General features: G+C 39.1%; 1 protein-coding gene across 1 annotated transcript in view; it reads right to left on the reverse strand.

Annotated features, from left to right (window-relative positions):
- Positions 1 to 3,647: 3,647 nt before the first annotated feature.
- Positions 3,648 to 14,664, reverse strand: part of NEGR1 (neuronal growth regulator 1) — a 1,167,619-nt gene continuing 1,156,602 nt past the window's right edge. The window contains exon 7 of the mRNA XM_074265586.1: positions 3,648 to 4,138. Coding sequence (XP_074121687.1) covers positions 4,014 to 4,138 — 125 coding nt within the window. The 3' untranslated portion in view covers positions 3,648 to 4,013. The remainder of the gene's footprint in view (positions 4,139 to 14,664) is intronic.

Below are 14,664 nucleotides of genomic sequence, written 5' to 3' on the forward strand. Positions count from 1 at the left end.
TTCAGAAGCAGAGCTGTGCAGTGGACAGAAGGAGAAACCTAAATTTAGGTGAAGATGGGTTCAAATCCTACTTCAGATGCTCACTAACTGCATGGCCCTAGGCAAATCATGTTCTACTCTTGATCTCAGTTTTTCATCTATAAACTGAGAAGATTTGGCTTAATGAAAAACTAAAGTCTCTTGAAGTTCTATTTTTTTGATTCTTTGGTTAAAACCTCAGTTTTTCATCTGTAAAGTGAGAAGATTTGGCTTAATGAAAAAACTAAAATCTCTTGAAGTTCTATTTGTTTGATTCTTTTGGTAAAAGGCCCCCACTGTGCCCACCTGTAAACCCCCAGTGCAAATGCAAGAAGAGGAGAAAGATATAGAACACAGGAGTTCACGGAAGCAGTAAGTGGATATCTTTTAAACAAACCCACTTTCTAAATTTTCTGTTTTGTTTTTCCCCTTGGGGTTTACAAATGGTAGAGATTGATAAAAATACTTCTCTTCTAAAATTATAAGGATCTTGTGTAATCAGGACTTGAGGAAAATATGAACCAGATTGTTAACATATGAAGAATCAAGTTAAAAATGACATATAAACATTTAAACACACAAAAAAGCAAAGTAATGTGATCTTATTTGACCCAAACTAAATTCACAGTGCTCTGTGAATTCATCAAGTTTGTGAGTTTGTCCAGGGGCCTATTTTAAGACTAAGAATACCTCTATGAGGCAGGAGCAAAATAAATATTGTCATTTATAAAAGTCTTTTCTAACTTAAAAGGACATGGAAACAGATACTGAGTTAGGACAGAATTTCTGCCACATCCTATAAGAAAAACACCCGACTTTAAAAATTCAAAATTAGGATCACTCTCTAAACTTGTTAAAGGACTTAGGTTCATGTATTGATTGACCTGGATTCCCTTGCACTTCTGTTCAATGGATCTTCCAAAGAGAAAGTCTTCCTTTGATTTGGGCTTTTCCCAAATGCAATGTCTACCTCTGATCTATTTCTTTTGTCCCTAAACATATCATGGGTATCAAGGATACTGAATTCTGGGATGAAATTTTCATTTCTAATGAATAAATTCTCATGGAGCCTAAGGTCTTAAAGCAACAAGAGGGAAATATTGAGATTTAGAAGCTGTGTTGTCATGGCTATACTGATTTCATCAAGATATTTGAAGGAGAAATCACCTTATGATTTAAGGTGAAAGGCCCATGTTTTATTCTATTTTATTATTATTATTTTTGGTTTTGTTTTGATTAGCTTGATTTTATTTTGTTTTTTACTTATTTTTTTGCTTAAGTATTTTGCTTTCAGTGTACCCACCAAAATGAACTCCATGATGTTTTTAGTGCTACTAAAATGGAAAAATGAACAGGGAGAGCTGACTTTGGAGCTAGTAAGAACTGAAGTCAAGCCTTGCTCATAACACATACTATGTGACCCTGACCAAGTCACAGACCTCAGAATTAAGGTTCCCCCCCCACCCATCCCCCCAGGCAATTGGGGTTAAGTGACTTGCCCAGGGTCACACAGCTAGGTAGCATTAAGTGTCTTGAGACCACATTTGAACTCAGGTCCTTCTGACTTCAGGGCAGGTGCTCTATACACTGCACCACCTAGCTTCCCCAGAATTAAGGTTTTTTTCAAGACAGAGGTTGTCCATCTTGTAAGACCAAGTTACAGATGGTTTATTTACCTGTGAGTTGTGAAGAGTTTTTCCACATACACTCTTTTGATCAACACTTATTAAATCATTTGTCCAAAAAACCCAAGAAATTTCTGCCACTAAATATAATCAGATTTCATTTTTGTTTCCATTTACGGGAAAAAGGACCCTTCATTCCAAATTCATTTTGTAATTAAAACTGATTCACACTGTATTTTTTGTCCCTAAAATATACTGCTAAGAAAATTTCGTGATTTGGGTTGTGTGTGTTTGAAGCATACCACGTATTCAAAGCTGGATTTGGGATTGTGTGATAGAGAGCATCCGGTCCTATCTTTCATTTTGCAAATGAACAAATCCATGTTGTGGGAGGTTGTGAATTGTCTAAAGTAACAGGAACCATTGACAGCAAGAAGCCTATTGGAGCTCCTACTCCAGACCCAGGGATTTTTGTTTTTCCAAGAGGCACAAATAGGCAAGTCCCAATTCTGCATGTGTCCTGCCTGTGATGTTTCTTGCATCATTTAGCTCTGGTTGGTGTTAGGATTAGCAGCAAAAACACAATGTGACCGATTTCACGCAAACCTCGGTGGGAATGGAATGGAAAAAGCAGTCAAACGTGGAAACTGGTATTCAAGGCCATAGTGTTACTTTAATAAACAGTAAAACCACAGGAATATTACTGGAGAGTAGCACGTTTCAGGGTAACAGTATTTGTCTTCACTACTGTGGTCCTTGGTTCTTTACAAGAGAAAGAGAAATTTAGTATCCACAATGACTTACAGAATTAACATTTTCTTCATTTCCCATCACTAGTGGCTTACCTTCAACTTACATACATCATGTAAGAAGAAATCAAGCATGCTAACTGGGCCAGGTGATTCATCATTCAAGGGCGGAAGATTGCCCTTCAGAATGAACTCTTTCAGAGACTGGCCTGGGATGGAAAGACATTCTAATATTCTGCCACCATTGTCGACTGTATACCAAGGTAGAGTTACTGGAATCACAAATCTTGGAGCACACTTTTAAAAAACATAGATAGCCTAGAACATCACCTGAGAAGGGCTCTCAGATGGCACAGAGTCAAACCCATTTGGCCAACAGAAGCACTGTCTACGGTATACTAACTTAACAGCTGCAATACAAACCCAAGTTCATGAGCAGAATCAATTTGGGAGCAGTGGACAAAAGAACTGCCATATTCTTTGAGGCAGCACAGAACTGATTTCAACTCGGAAGGGTGAGATGCCAAAGGGCCCCATCCCCGAAAAAATCTCCTGAAAGATTTGTGCTGTTTGATTTTTTTTTCCAAACAAAAGCAATAGAATAAAATAAAATAAGGGGGAGAGGGGGTTGATATCTTCTTCCAGAGAGGATACAGAGTTTAACTGTATCAACAGAAATTTTTACTTTAAATACACCTGACCTGTCCTGTCCTAGCAGAAAAAAGGGAAAAAAATCATCCATTTGAGCTTTGGATAGAGTTCTGAACTGTTCTTTTATTCCCCTAATGATGGAGAAAGAGGTATTTTTAAAAAAAATACATATAAGCCAATACCACCTTCATTCAGGTAGGGATCAAGGATGGTCAAACTGACTAATTTTTTTTTTCAATTTTAGCATTCACCCCAAAATTCCAAATTTGTTGAAGAGGAAGAGAAAAATCTGTATTTATTTATTTATTTTGTGAAGGCACACCCATGCTGAACTTACAGGAAAAAAAAAATAAGCAGGACTGCATAGCGCAGTTATATTACAAGGCTCATTCTTGAAACCTGAATATCATGCTAGCAGAAAAATCTAGATATGTGTTATATTTTGAAGAAATGGTCTGAAGGCAATCGTATTTGCTTTTGTTTTTCTGAGGAAAAAAAAAAAAAGGAAAAATGCATCTGTGTGAATGGGAAGAATTTTTTTTTTTGAAACTGGGAACTAAATGATTGTATTGCAGCCTCAAAGAATCCCATATTCACTGCAATATTCTTTTTTTTTTTTGTTTTTTTTTTATTTTTTTGTTTTTTGTAAACTACAGTCTGCAAGCTAGCAGACCATGACTGAATGCTTTTGAAAAGTTGTCGCTTACAAACATGAAATCACAATTAATATCCTCTAAAAGTAATTTCAGAGCTCGCACGTCTTAAAAAAAGGACAATGTGCACGGTAATGCAGCTAATCAAAAAAGGAGTCGAATTAAAGTATTTACATAATGAGCAATTCTACAGAAGGCGATCATTCCCCATGTAAGCACTGCTGATTACATCCCACGCTGCTCTGAACAAACTGTACCAGATTGGATCCAGTCATCGGCACTGAGAATCCTTCAAAGCCTTTGATGGGTCTGTACATTTATTGTAGAATGATGTCCTTCAGGTAGAGTATGCTGGTGAGAGAGGGCAGTGACAGGACCAGGGACCAGCAGGAGAACAGGATTTCAGCACTTCCGGTGATTCCATACTGGGCCGTACTTGGAGCTGGAAAGAGAGGGAACAGAGGGAAACAAGGCCGGATGTCAGTATGATTCGAGAGAGGCAGGCCATTTCCTTCTGTGCTTGCTGAGGGGCCCTTACCCAACGTCTGCCTCCCTTTCTAGCGGACTCAGATTGTCCAACTAAACTGAGTTCACATCAGCTGTCCTGCTTGGTATCCACCAATGTCACGGCCCCATGCCAAGTGCCGCCTGGCAGCCCGTCCTCCCCCCCAACACCTTATTTTTGTGGATCATCTTCACCAGGAGATTATAAACTCTTTCTCTTTCTTATTTGTATTGCCCAGATCAATACAGTCCTTGGCACATAATGTCATTTAAGAAATGTTTATTGACTAAGATCAACAAAACTTTTTTGGGTTTTGGACAAGTACCATAGAGCTGCAATTTCACCAAGGTGGTTAAAGATTCCCCCAAATTAAAATGTAACTTGAGAGCTAAAGAGCCCTTAGGGGTCATCTGGTTCAAATCCTCATCTTTTTTTTTTTTTTTTTTCCTGAGGCTGGGGTTAAATGACTTGCCCAAGGTCACACAGCTAGGAAGTGTTAAGTGTCTGAGACCACATTTGAACTCGGGTCCTCCTGAATTCAGGGCTGGTGCTCTATCCACTGTGCCACCTAGCTGCCCCCAAATCCTCATCTTACAGATGGGGAAACTGAGGCCCAAGGTGGTAAAAGGATTCACTAAGTTCACATTGCAACATCAGACTCCCAAGCCAGAATGCTTGTCTTATTGGAAGTACAGTGTTCTCCTACCACTTTGGTCCATAAGAGAACTCAGGGGACTTGACTTAGCAAGACATCCTACCTCTGACATACCAGATATGTGATACTTAACATCTCTCAATCTCAGCTTCCTCATCTCTAAAATGGGACTAATAATAGCCCCCACCTCCCCGGGTCATTTCAAGGATCAATTCAATCCCCAGTAGAGATTCTTTAAAAAATTAGTTCAATTTTAAACTAAATTTTAAGCTAAAAAAAAACACAAAGACTTGGGGACATGCTCTGTCAAGTTCTTTACAAGCCTGGTACAAAAAGCAATACACTGTCCATCCATTTGCCTTTCTATTGATTTTTCCAGTATTTGCCAATAAAGCTGAAGGTAAAACAGAATTTTAGCAACATCATGAAGTTGGATTTATATCAGTGCAGCTAGATTCACCCTAACCAAGATATGTATTATGGGAAGCATAATCTTAGTTGTGCACGAGGAATGCTCAAGAAAAGAATTAGACCCACTAAGGTGGCTATTTTCCTTCTCCCGAGTATAGATGATCAGCAGCATGGGCCACTGGGAGATTTGACCTTCAAGTCAGAAGTCGTGGGCTCCAGTTCTATTTAGATACATTCTGGCTTCATGAACCAGTCATAACTCTCAATGATCTAATGGCGGGAGCCACTCTGGATTTTCTCTGTTAATGAAACATAACATACTTAAAAACAAAACAAAACATATTTTTAAAAAATGAATAAATATGAGTACTCTTATTGATGGTTGCATTTCAAGTTCCTTTACTTAATAAGAAAATGAATAATGACTCATAGAAACCTCTTAATTCTTTCCCTTTACCCCAATCTATAAATGGAAAGCAGGTATACTCTTAGGTCCTCAGCCTATGGATTACCTTCAGGTTGTTTCTAACAGGCCTTTCACAAATGGATATATTGCCTGGCAGCCGGAAAAATAAATTGGTTTGTTTATGTCGATTCAGGAATTAGAGAAGAGGAAAACTACACTTGTTCCCACCAACAGAGAATTTCATTGACAGTATATATGCAAACGGGGTATTGTAGTGGAACGTGATTTGACTTCTAGGTATATTACTCTGCAACATATACAAAACCAAATTAAATGTTTAGTGTCCTTATTTTCATCACAAATTAGGGGGGGAAAGATGATAAAAGAAGTTCTATTACTGGGAAAATAGCTTTCCTAGGCCTGGTTTAATAGACATCAAGGTTCAGAGTTTGAAATGCTAAAATAAATGAATGAACAAAACAAGAAATGAACAACTTCAACTTTTTACTTATGACCTAGAGATATATTTCTCCCTCCTCCCTTTCCCTCCTCCCATTTCTCCCTCCCTTTCCCTTTCCTCTCTTTTCCTCTTCTTTCTTATCTCTCTTCTATCCCTCCCTCTCTCCCTTCTTCCTGCCTTCCCTCTCTCCCTTCTTCCTGCCTTCCTCTTTCCCTCCCTCTCTCCTTCTCTTTCTTTCTTTCTTTCTTTCTTTCTTTCTTTCTTTCTTCTTTCTTTCTTTCTTTCTTTCTTTCTTTCTTTCTTCTTTCTTTCTTTCTTTCTTTCTTTCTTTCTTTCTTTCTTTCTTCTTCTTTCTTTCTTTCTTTCTTTCTTTCTTTCTTTCTTTCTTTCTTTCTTTCTTTCTTTCTTTCTTTCTTTCTTCTCTCTCTCTCTCTCTCTCTCTCTTTCTTTCTTTCTTTCTTTTTCTTTCTTTCTCTCTCTCTCTCTCCTTCCTTCCTTCCTTTCCTTCTTCCTTCCTTCCTTCCTTTCCTTCCTTCCTTCCTTCCTTCCTTCTTCCTTCCTTCCTTCCTTCCTTCCTTCCTTCCTTCCTTCCTTTTTTTCTTTTAAAATATTAAAATAATCAATATTTGCTGCACTTTCACAATTGTAAAAGGTCATACTTGAAAGCTGTCTAGTTCAGTTCATCCCTGATCACGAAGCTCTCTATACCATTCTGGAACAAACAGTTTATCATCTTTTCCTCAAAGTCCTGTATTGATGAGGAGCCCATTGTTTTTTAGGTAGGCTTTTCTACTTTTGGATAGCTCCAACTGAAGTGCATTTTGTCCCAGTCCACTCCCAATTGGGTCTGCCTTCATCTATCCAATTTCCAAATTCTCCTACTTCTGCCTCTATTCCCCTTTGCCCACCCTTGACTAAATAAAAGTCTAATTCCATTTCCTGGCACCAAGACTTTTCTGATATGGGTGCATTGATCACTGGTCACTAAGAGGAGGAACCCAGAGATTTATGATTAAGCAATCACAGGAGACTATGGAAAATGGGCAACTCCCTACTTTCCGGCCTCTCTATCTTAATTAGCCTTTTGTGGAGTTTGGGTATGTCACTTTCAATAGCAGCATAATACAGATGCATTCTCTTCTGTGTTCCTCAGAGAGCAAAGGTCATTGGGAAGGGGCTCTGCTGAGGTGAGGTTGGCTGTTGGTTTGGAAAAGAAACTGGGAAACACTTTGAGTTGGTCAGATAGATTGTCTGGACTGATGGACATGCTAAGACTCAGACCTCAAGTTACCCAAATAGCTTGATTCTTGTCTGAAAGTTCAAGTAGGGTCTTTTTTCTTAGGGGGTGACACTTAGCAAAGAAAATATAGAACCCCTTTCTGATCTCTAATTCTGCCTCTTCATACTAGCATCAATAAACCAGAATTTATAGAGCACTTGAAGGTTTGTGAATTGTTTACAGATAGTATCTTACTTAATTCTCACAACAGTCTTTGGAAGTTAGTGCTATTATTACCCCCATTTTACAGATGACAAAAACTGAAGCAAACCAAAGTTAAATGACTTGTTCAAGAACACAGTTGATAACCATGTGAGGTAGGATTTGAACTCAGGTTGTAATGCCAGAGAAACTGAGGCAAGATAGAGATAGAGAGTTTTTAATATTTTATTGAAAGGGAGGGATTTGCTGGCACCAAATGGATTCATGGTTTTGGTCCCAGGGCTGAATGAGACTATTGTCTCCAAGACAATGTAAGTTTTCAATGACATATATATGCACGTGGCTCTAAGCCACACAAGAGGGGGGGGTAGACTGAGGCAGGGGTGGATTCAGAGCACTGAGAGCAGAAGGGACTATCAAATCTGCTTTTGACAAGGTAGGAGGAGGCATCAGACATTCTGATAAGAAGGGAGGTCTGGGGTCCATGACGTCCAAGATGGAAGGCCTTGCTCCTTATCTGGATCATGATGATTAGGAGGAAGGGCTGGTATAGCAGGATTGAGCAGAACAATTCAAGGAAACTGAGGCAGACAATTTAGGGAAACTGAGTCAGGACAATAAAAGGGAACTATGGCACAACAAAGTCTTCCTTCAGCCCTGGGGCTTTATCTATTGTGCCAATTTTATTTTTCATGCATGGGCTTCATACAGAGTTGTCCATGATATTTTACTACATGAAAAATAACATTGTGCATTTGTCAATAATTAAAAATTCTGCTTCATTAGTAAGCAAAAATACATTTTATATTGCCCCAAATTTGTTTTATATGTGTTTATGTTTTGTGTGTAAGCAGTACCTTTATTCAGTTAAAGAGACCATGGTAAGTTCCTCGAGGGGGATTTTTCTACTATTTTTAGCGTTTCAAACATAAACCAAGCAACCAATTGCCCATCAAGGAAGTGGTCTGGGAGATCAGAACAGTCCATCAATCAGCATTTATTAAACACCTACTATATGCCAAGAAGTACACAAAGATAATTGGACAGGCAGTTGATCTCACACCAGGTTGATAGTTATGGGTCTGAGGTGACTGCAGAAAGCAGAAGTCAAGCTAAAACATAATCAAAGCTAGAGAGACCTGCAAAAGTTGTAAATTCAGTGATCCAAAGGTTAGAAGCAAGATCCTGGGTACACACTAGTTTAGCAGATATGGGCACCTTGAAATTCAGACAATTTTAGCCTTAGCTGAGTCTCCCACACTTTTTGATTTGACAGGAATCACCTATGAGTAGGTTTCCAGAGCCAAGGGATGGAGATGCAAGAAGAAAAATCCAATTAGAAGATTATAAAATGCGAGAGTTCGAAGAAGCCCTGGAGTTTATCCAGTTCAGTGTCCTTCAAGGACACTTCCTACCAATTCACAATTAATACTAATCTGTCATTTCTGTGCCTTTGTACCAGATGTCCCCTATATCCAGAATACAGGGAATGTCACCCCACCTCCTGGATTCCCTCACTTTCTTTGAGAAGCAGCTCAAGCATCATCTTCTGTGGGGGCCTTTTCCAAATTCCCCCAACTACTTATGTGTTTAAAGTACTTTATCTTTTTTGAATGCTCTTTATATTTATTCCTTTTATTTATTTATATGTTTATTATATATTGATTCTTTATGTTTATATATATTTATCATATTGTGCCACAGTTCTCTTTTAATGTCCTGACCCAGTTTCCCTAATTGTTCGATTAGTTACTCTGCCTCAGGTTATAACCATTTGTCTTACTCATTAGAATATTAGCTTCACAGGGATAGGAATCTTTATTCTTTGCATTTTGTATCTCCATCCCTTAGGCCAGCACTAGCATATAATAGACATATATTAGTATGATAACATATCTATATTATATATTTCATCTTCTTTCCTTCCTCCCTCTCCTTCCTTCCTTCCTTCCTTCCTTTCTCTCTCTTTCTTTCTTTCTTTCTCTCTTTCTCTCTTTTCTTTCTCTCTTTCTCTCTCTCTTTCTTTCTTTCTCTTTCTCTCTCTCTTTCTTTTCTCTCTCTCTCTCTCTCTCTCTTTTCTTTCTCTCTCTCTCTCTTTCTTTCTTTCTTCTCTCTCTCTCTCTTTCTTTCTTTCTTTCTCTCTCTCTCTCTTTCTTTCTCTCTCTCTCTTTCTTTCTCTTTCTCTCTCTTTCTTTCTCTCTTTCTCTCTCTTTCTTTCTTTCTCTCTTTCTCTCTCTCTTTCTTTCTCTCTTTTTCTCTCTCTTTCTTTCTCTTTCTCTCTCTCTCTTTCTTTCTCTCTTTCTCTCTTTCTCTCTCTCTCTTTCTCTTTCTTTCTCTCTTTCTCTCTTCTCTTTCTCTTTCTTCTTCTTTCTTTCTTTCTTCTTCTTTCTTATCTTTCTTTCTTTCTTTCTTTCTCTTTCTTTCTTTCTTTCTTTCTTTCTTTCTTTCTTTCTTTCTTTCTTTCTTTCTTTCTTTCTTTCTTTCTTTCTTTCCCTTTCTTTCTTTCTTTTCTTTCTTTCTTTCTTTCTTTCTTTCTTTCTTTCTTTCTTTTCTTTCTTTCTTTCTTTCTTTCTTTCTTTCTTTCTTTCTTTCTTTCCTTCCTTCCTCCCTCCCTCCCTCCCTCCCTCCCTCCCTCCCTCCCTCCCTCCCTCCCTCCCTCCCTTCCTTCCTTCCTTCCTTCCTTCCTTCCTTCCTTTCCTTCCTTCCTTCCTTCCTTCCTTCCTTCCTTCCTTCCTTCCTTCCTTCCTTCCTTCCTTCCTTCCTTCCTTCCTTCCTTCCTTCCTTCCTTCCTTCCTTCCTTCCTTCCTTCCTTCCTTCCTTCCTTCTCCCAGAGTCTCACTACTCCAATGCTGGACTTTGTCAGCCACCCAATCTTTCGAGGACCATTACCTATCAGAGCTCCTTCCTTCATTCCAGACTCTGCCAGATTCTGATGAGAAGGACTGAAGGCTGATGAGAAGGACTGAAGGTATGTGCCTCCATTCTGAAATTTAGAGTCTTAGTGTTTCCTGGGAAAGAAAATTGGGAAGTGGTCTGGGAACTGATATGGGTTACTGAGCAGGGAGGTCAGTTAAAGTGGAGTTCAGGCAGGTGGGATTTCTTCCAGGCCTCAAAAGAACAATCCAATCTGGACTTTAACACTGATCTTACATCCCATTGGAGGCTGATTCTCTTTCCCAATAATTTGCAGCTGCTGCAGCATGTGATTTCTGTCTTGGCGGGTTTCCCTTGTCTTGCTATAATTTTTTATTTTTAGGCAAGTGCTGAAAGTGTGAAATATTGAATTTTGGTACAATACCAATTACTCTTCTCGTAATTCCCCTCAATTACTCACGAGTTAATGGAACTAGTTTTATTCAAGTTGGAGAACTATTCCTAAAACAATGATCTGCAATCTTAAGTTACTTTAGTTATCTCCATCAATTTTACTTTTCTTGGAACAACAGCAACAAAACTTAATCAATCAAAGTTAGCAGCACCAAAGCTAGGGATAACAGCTGGGACTGTGATTGCTAGAGGGGATTCTACTCCTAGAGAGCTGCCCAAAGTTGAGGTGTCCAAAACCCCACCCACAAACAGGCTACATACTGCCAGCTGTGACAGTGCACTCAGGGATAGCCTGGGTCACAGTAAAATCTAATTGGAAAATATTTAACAAATAAACATCAATAAGGTCACATTTAAAACTAAGTCAATATGGAGCCTCCAGGGATTGTGGCATAAAGAATGGTAGCTCCTGCTTTTATTTGAGTTTGATACCACTGCACTATGTGGTATAAGGGATAGCCTGCTGCTTTAGGTAGTGTAGGTGATAACCTACTGCATTAGGTGGTATAGGGGATAGCCTGACCCACCTGTGCTCAGGAAGACCCATGTTCAGAATTGAGACAAGACACAATCATTTTGTTGTTTCAGAATATTCGATTCGTTTTAGCTGATATTTATTAGATACCTACTAGGTACCAGGCACTGTGCTAGGTACTGTGAATTCAAAGATAAGATAAAATAGGCCCCTGCCCTTAACGAGGTTAAATCTTATTGGATTTGTTTAGCTCAAGGGACTTTTTGATTGAATATCGGGATTGGCAAGTTGGGAGTATGTAGTATGAATCGTAATTTCATACTACAAGCTTTGAATGAGACTTTTTTAGGGGGGTATTCGTGATTCAATCTGCCTTCTCTCCAATTGATCAGCTGTTGCTTTATAGGAAATTTCCATGAATGTCCCTGTCCACGGAAAAGCCACCAAATGGCCGCTAAATGAACTCATTGATTTTTTAGGGTTCTATAATTTTGACCCACATCCATCTTCACAAACAGTACCCTAAAGCTTGGCTGTGAGAATGCCAGTAGGGAAATAGGCCTTGGAATTGGGATCAGCTGGTGAGTGGGCCGAATGTGAGAGGAAGTTAAAAATCCAGACTCTAAACATCCTATTCTACACAAAGGAATACTGCTGATGTAGTACGCCAGTCACGACTAATTTGAAGAGAATCCACGTGATTTCTGAGGGAGTGTCACAGGGTGTGAGAATCTCAGTGAAAGTGCTGGAGTCAATTGTTTCAAACTCACAAAAACCGAGAAATGATATAAAAGAGGACTTGGGGCGCAGGAGCTCATGGCCAATTTATATTAACCTTTTGTCAAAGTTGGCGCACACATTATTACAACAGATTATAACTAATGAAGTATATGGCCTTTTGTTTATTTGGGTGCTTGTTTTAATTATGCGTACTATGTTTAGATCTTGTTTTTAATAAAAAGATCATTACAAGAATATGTTGACGACAGACTGGGGAGCAGGAGCAGTCGGCCATTTTGTTTGCCTGTTTCCAGATCCACCATGTCTACATGTTGCCCGTCACATGACTGCTGCTTAAGAATTGCATTTCCAATTGAATTGAATTCTGGGCTACTCTATATTTGGACATCTGAATATCTATCTATATATTACAAATATTTTCCTATATATTCACCGCCCAATTTCTTTTTATAATTAGCTGCTAAGATCATAAGCTCAAGACTTAGAGATAGAAGGAGCTAGAGAGGCACCTATCCAACATCCTCATTTCACTGAGGGGCTAAGTAAGGAATAGGGAGCTGAAATAACAGCTCAAGGATGCACAGGTGGGACTGGAAGCCTTCAAAGACACATTTCAATCTGAACCCTTGTTCTTCAGACATGGGCTTCTTTTCCTGCTTATGCTTTGGTTCTCTTATCAGCTGGCATGTATAAAACACATTGGGATTTTTCTTGAAAGCTAGTGTATCCCTCCAAAAGAGAGGACTGGCCCTCGGAGACCAAGTCCTTCTTCAGAGCCATCCTGGCTGTGGGTGAATTACTTCCCTTCTCAATGCCCCAAGCAACTCTCAAAGACTAATAGTCCATAAGCATTCAATCTATACCAATGGAAAGAGTTTCTACACTTCTGATAAATAACAGCCCTTCACTGACCATCCTTCCCTCCTTTATTCACTCACTCACTCATTCAATACAAACTCTTTTCTATACTTTCTTCTTTTTTTCTCCTACCATTCTTGTCTGACATTCAAACTAGCAGCCCTAGAGGGCTTAGACTTCCGATGAGATCTGAACCATTAGATTAACTTCAAATCTGGCTTTTGCTGCCATCAGTGCTTTCTTATTAGCAAGCACTACTGCTACCCCTCATGGCAAATAACTATATCCTGGAGGACTTTCTTCCCAGGAGTTTGCTCTCCTCCTCCCTCTCCTAGAATACAATTTTAAGAAAGCCCCAGCCATGGTTTATTTCACTCTTTTCTCTCTAGATCTCTTCTTCCACAATCTGTTCCTATTGCCTCTTCTAGTTCCTCCTCTGGTTCTGGAACCATGAGCAAATCAATTCTGCTGTTGTTCCGGAATGGGTTATATCAATATAATCCCCTTTGACTTTCCTTTCCCAAATCCTTTCTCAGTCAAAGTGTTCCTCTCTAGCCAATCCCCTCCCCTTCCTAATCAGGATTGTAAGCACCTTTGGGACAGGGCCACTCTTGTTTTTTGTGTTTGTATTGTGTGTTCCTTTTGATGCTTGCCACAAAACAGGTGCTTAATAAATGCTTTTTTCATTCAATCATTCATGATATTCAATACATTTGATTCTCCTGAAAAATGTAAACTCCTTGAAGAAAAGCCTGTTTTATTTTTGCCTTGGTATCCCCCACATGAAGTCCAGTGCCTGGCATCTCAGTGATGCTCAATAAATGTTAACTGATTAATCATTGGAGATCCATGTATCTCTGGGATCATTTCAAATCACCCTCCGCTTCAGGGTATGATTCTAATCAGCATTGAGAACATCCAGGATAATAACCATCAGAAATATTTATCTATGGAAAGAGCTGATGCATGGAGTCCAGATGTTGGCCACCTAACAATTGCCTTACTTCTGCCTGGCTTGTTTTCAGATTCAGCTCAAACTCGATTTTCTTCAGGGAGCCTTTTTTGGTCCTTGCGATTGCTAGTGCCCACTATGTGAGGCTGTCCCTCCTATGCCCACTGTGTGCATCCTGTATATTGTTCCCATCATTAGAATGTGAGCTCTTTGAGAGAGGGGTCAGATATCTTCTAGTTGTATGACCTGGGCTAATAATAGCACCTTCTTCATGGATTGTTTTAGGGATCAAATGCGATAACAGATATAAAATGCACTGCAAATTTTCAGGCTCTCCAGAATCCAACTGTTATTATTATTCTTATTATTAGTTTACATTTAAATAACATTTAATGTCAGCCAAGGGCTTTGTGCAGATCCTTTTCTAGATTGGGGTTGATGTAGCAGAATGCCATCTAAATACATCTCCTACGCGCAAAGCTTGAGCGTGTTACATGAGCACTATAGCCAGGCCAGGTTGATCTGGCTAAATAAATACTGCAGAGACCCATCATAATGTATATAAAAAGCCATTATTCGTTATTTAAGTTTCTCTCACCATGTGCCAGGGTTTCTAAGACTTCCATTCCATCTTAACTAATGACATTTTGCTTCATTAATGTCTGTTTGTATGTCCGAGTAAGCCCATAATAGAAATTGATCCATGGGCTGGCTGAGGTCATATCTGCTCAGTGAGT

The sequence above is a fragment of the Sminthopsis crassicaudata genome, chromosome 4 (assembly GCF_048593235.1).
Source record: "Sminthopsis crassicaudata isolate SCR6 chromosome 4, ASM4859323v1, whole genome shotgun sequence".
In the NCBI taxonomy this organism is placed as follows: Eukaryota; Metazoa; Chordata; class Mammalia; order Dasyuromorphia; family Dasyuridae; genus Sminthopsis; species Sminthopsis crassicaudata.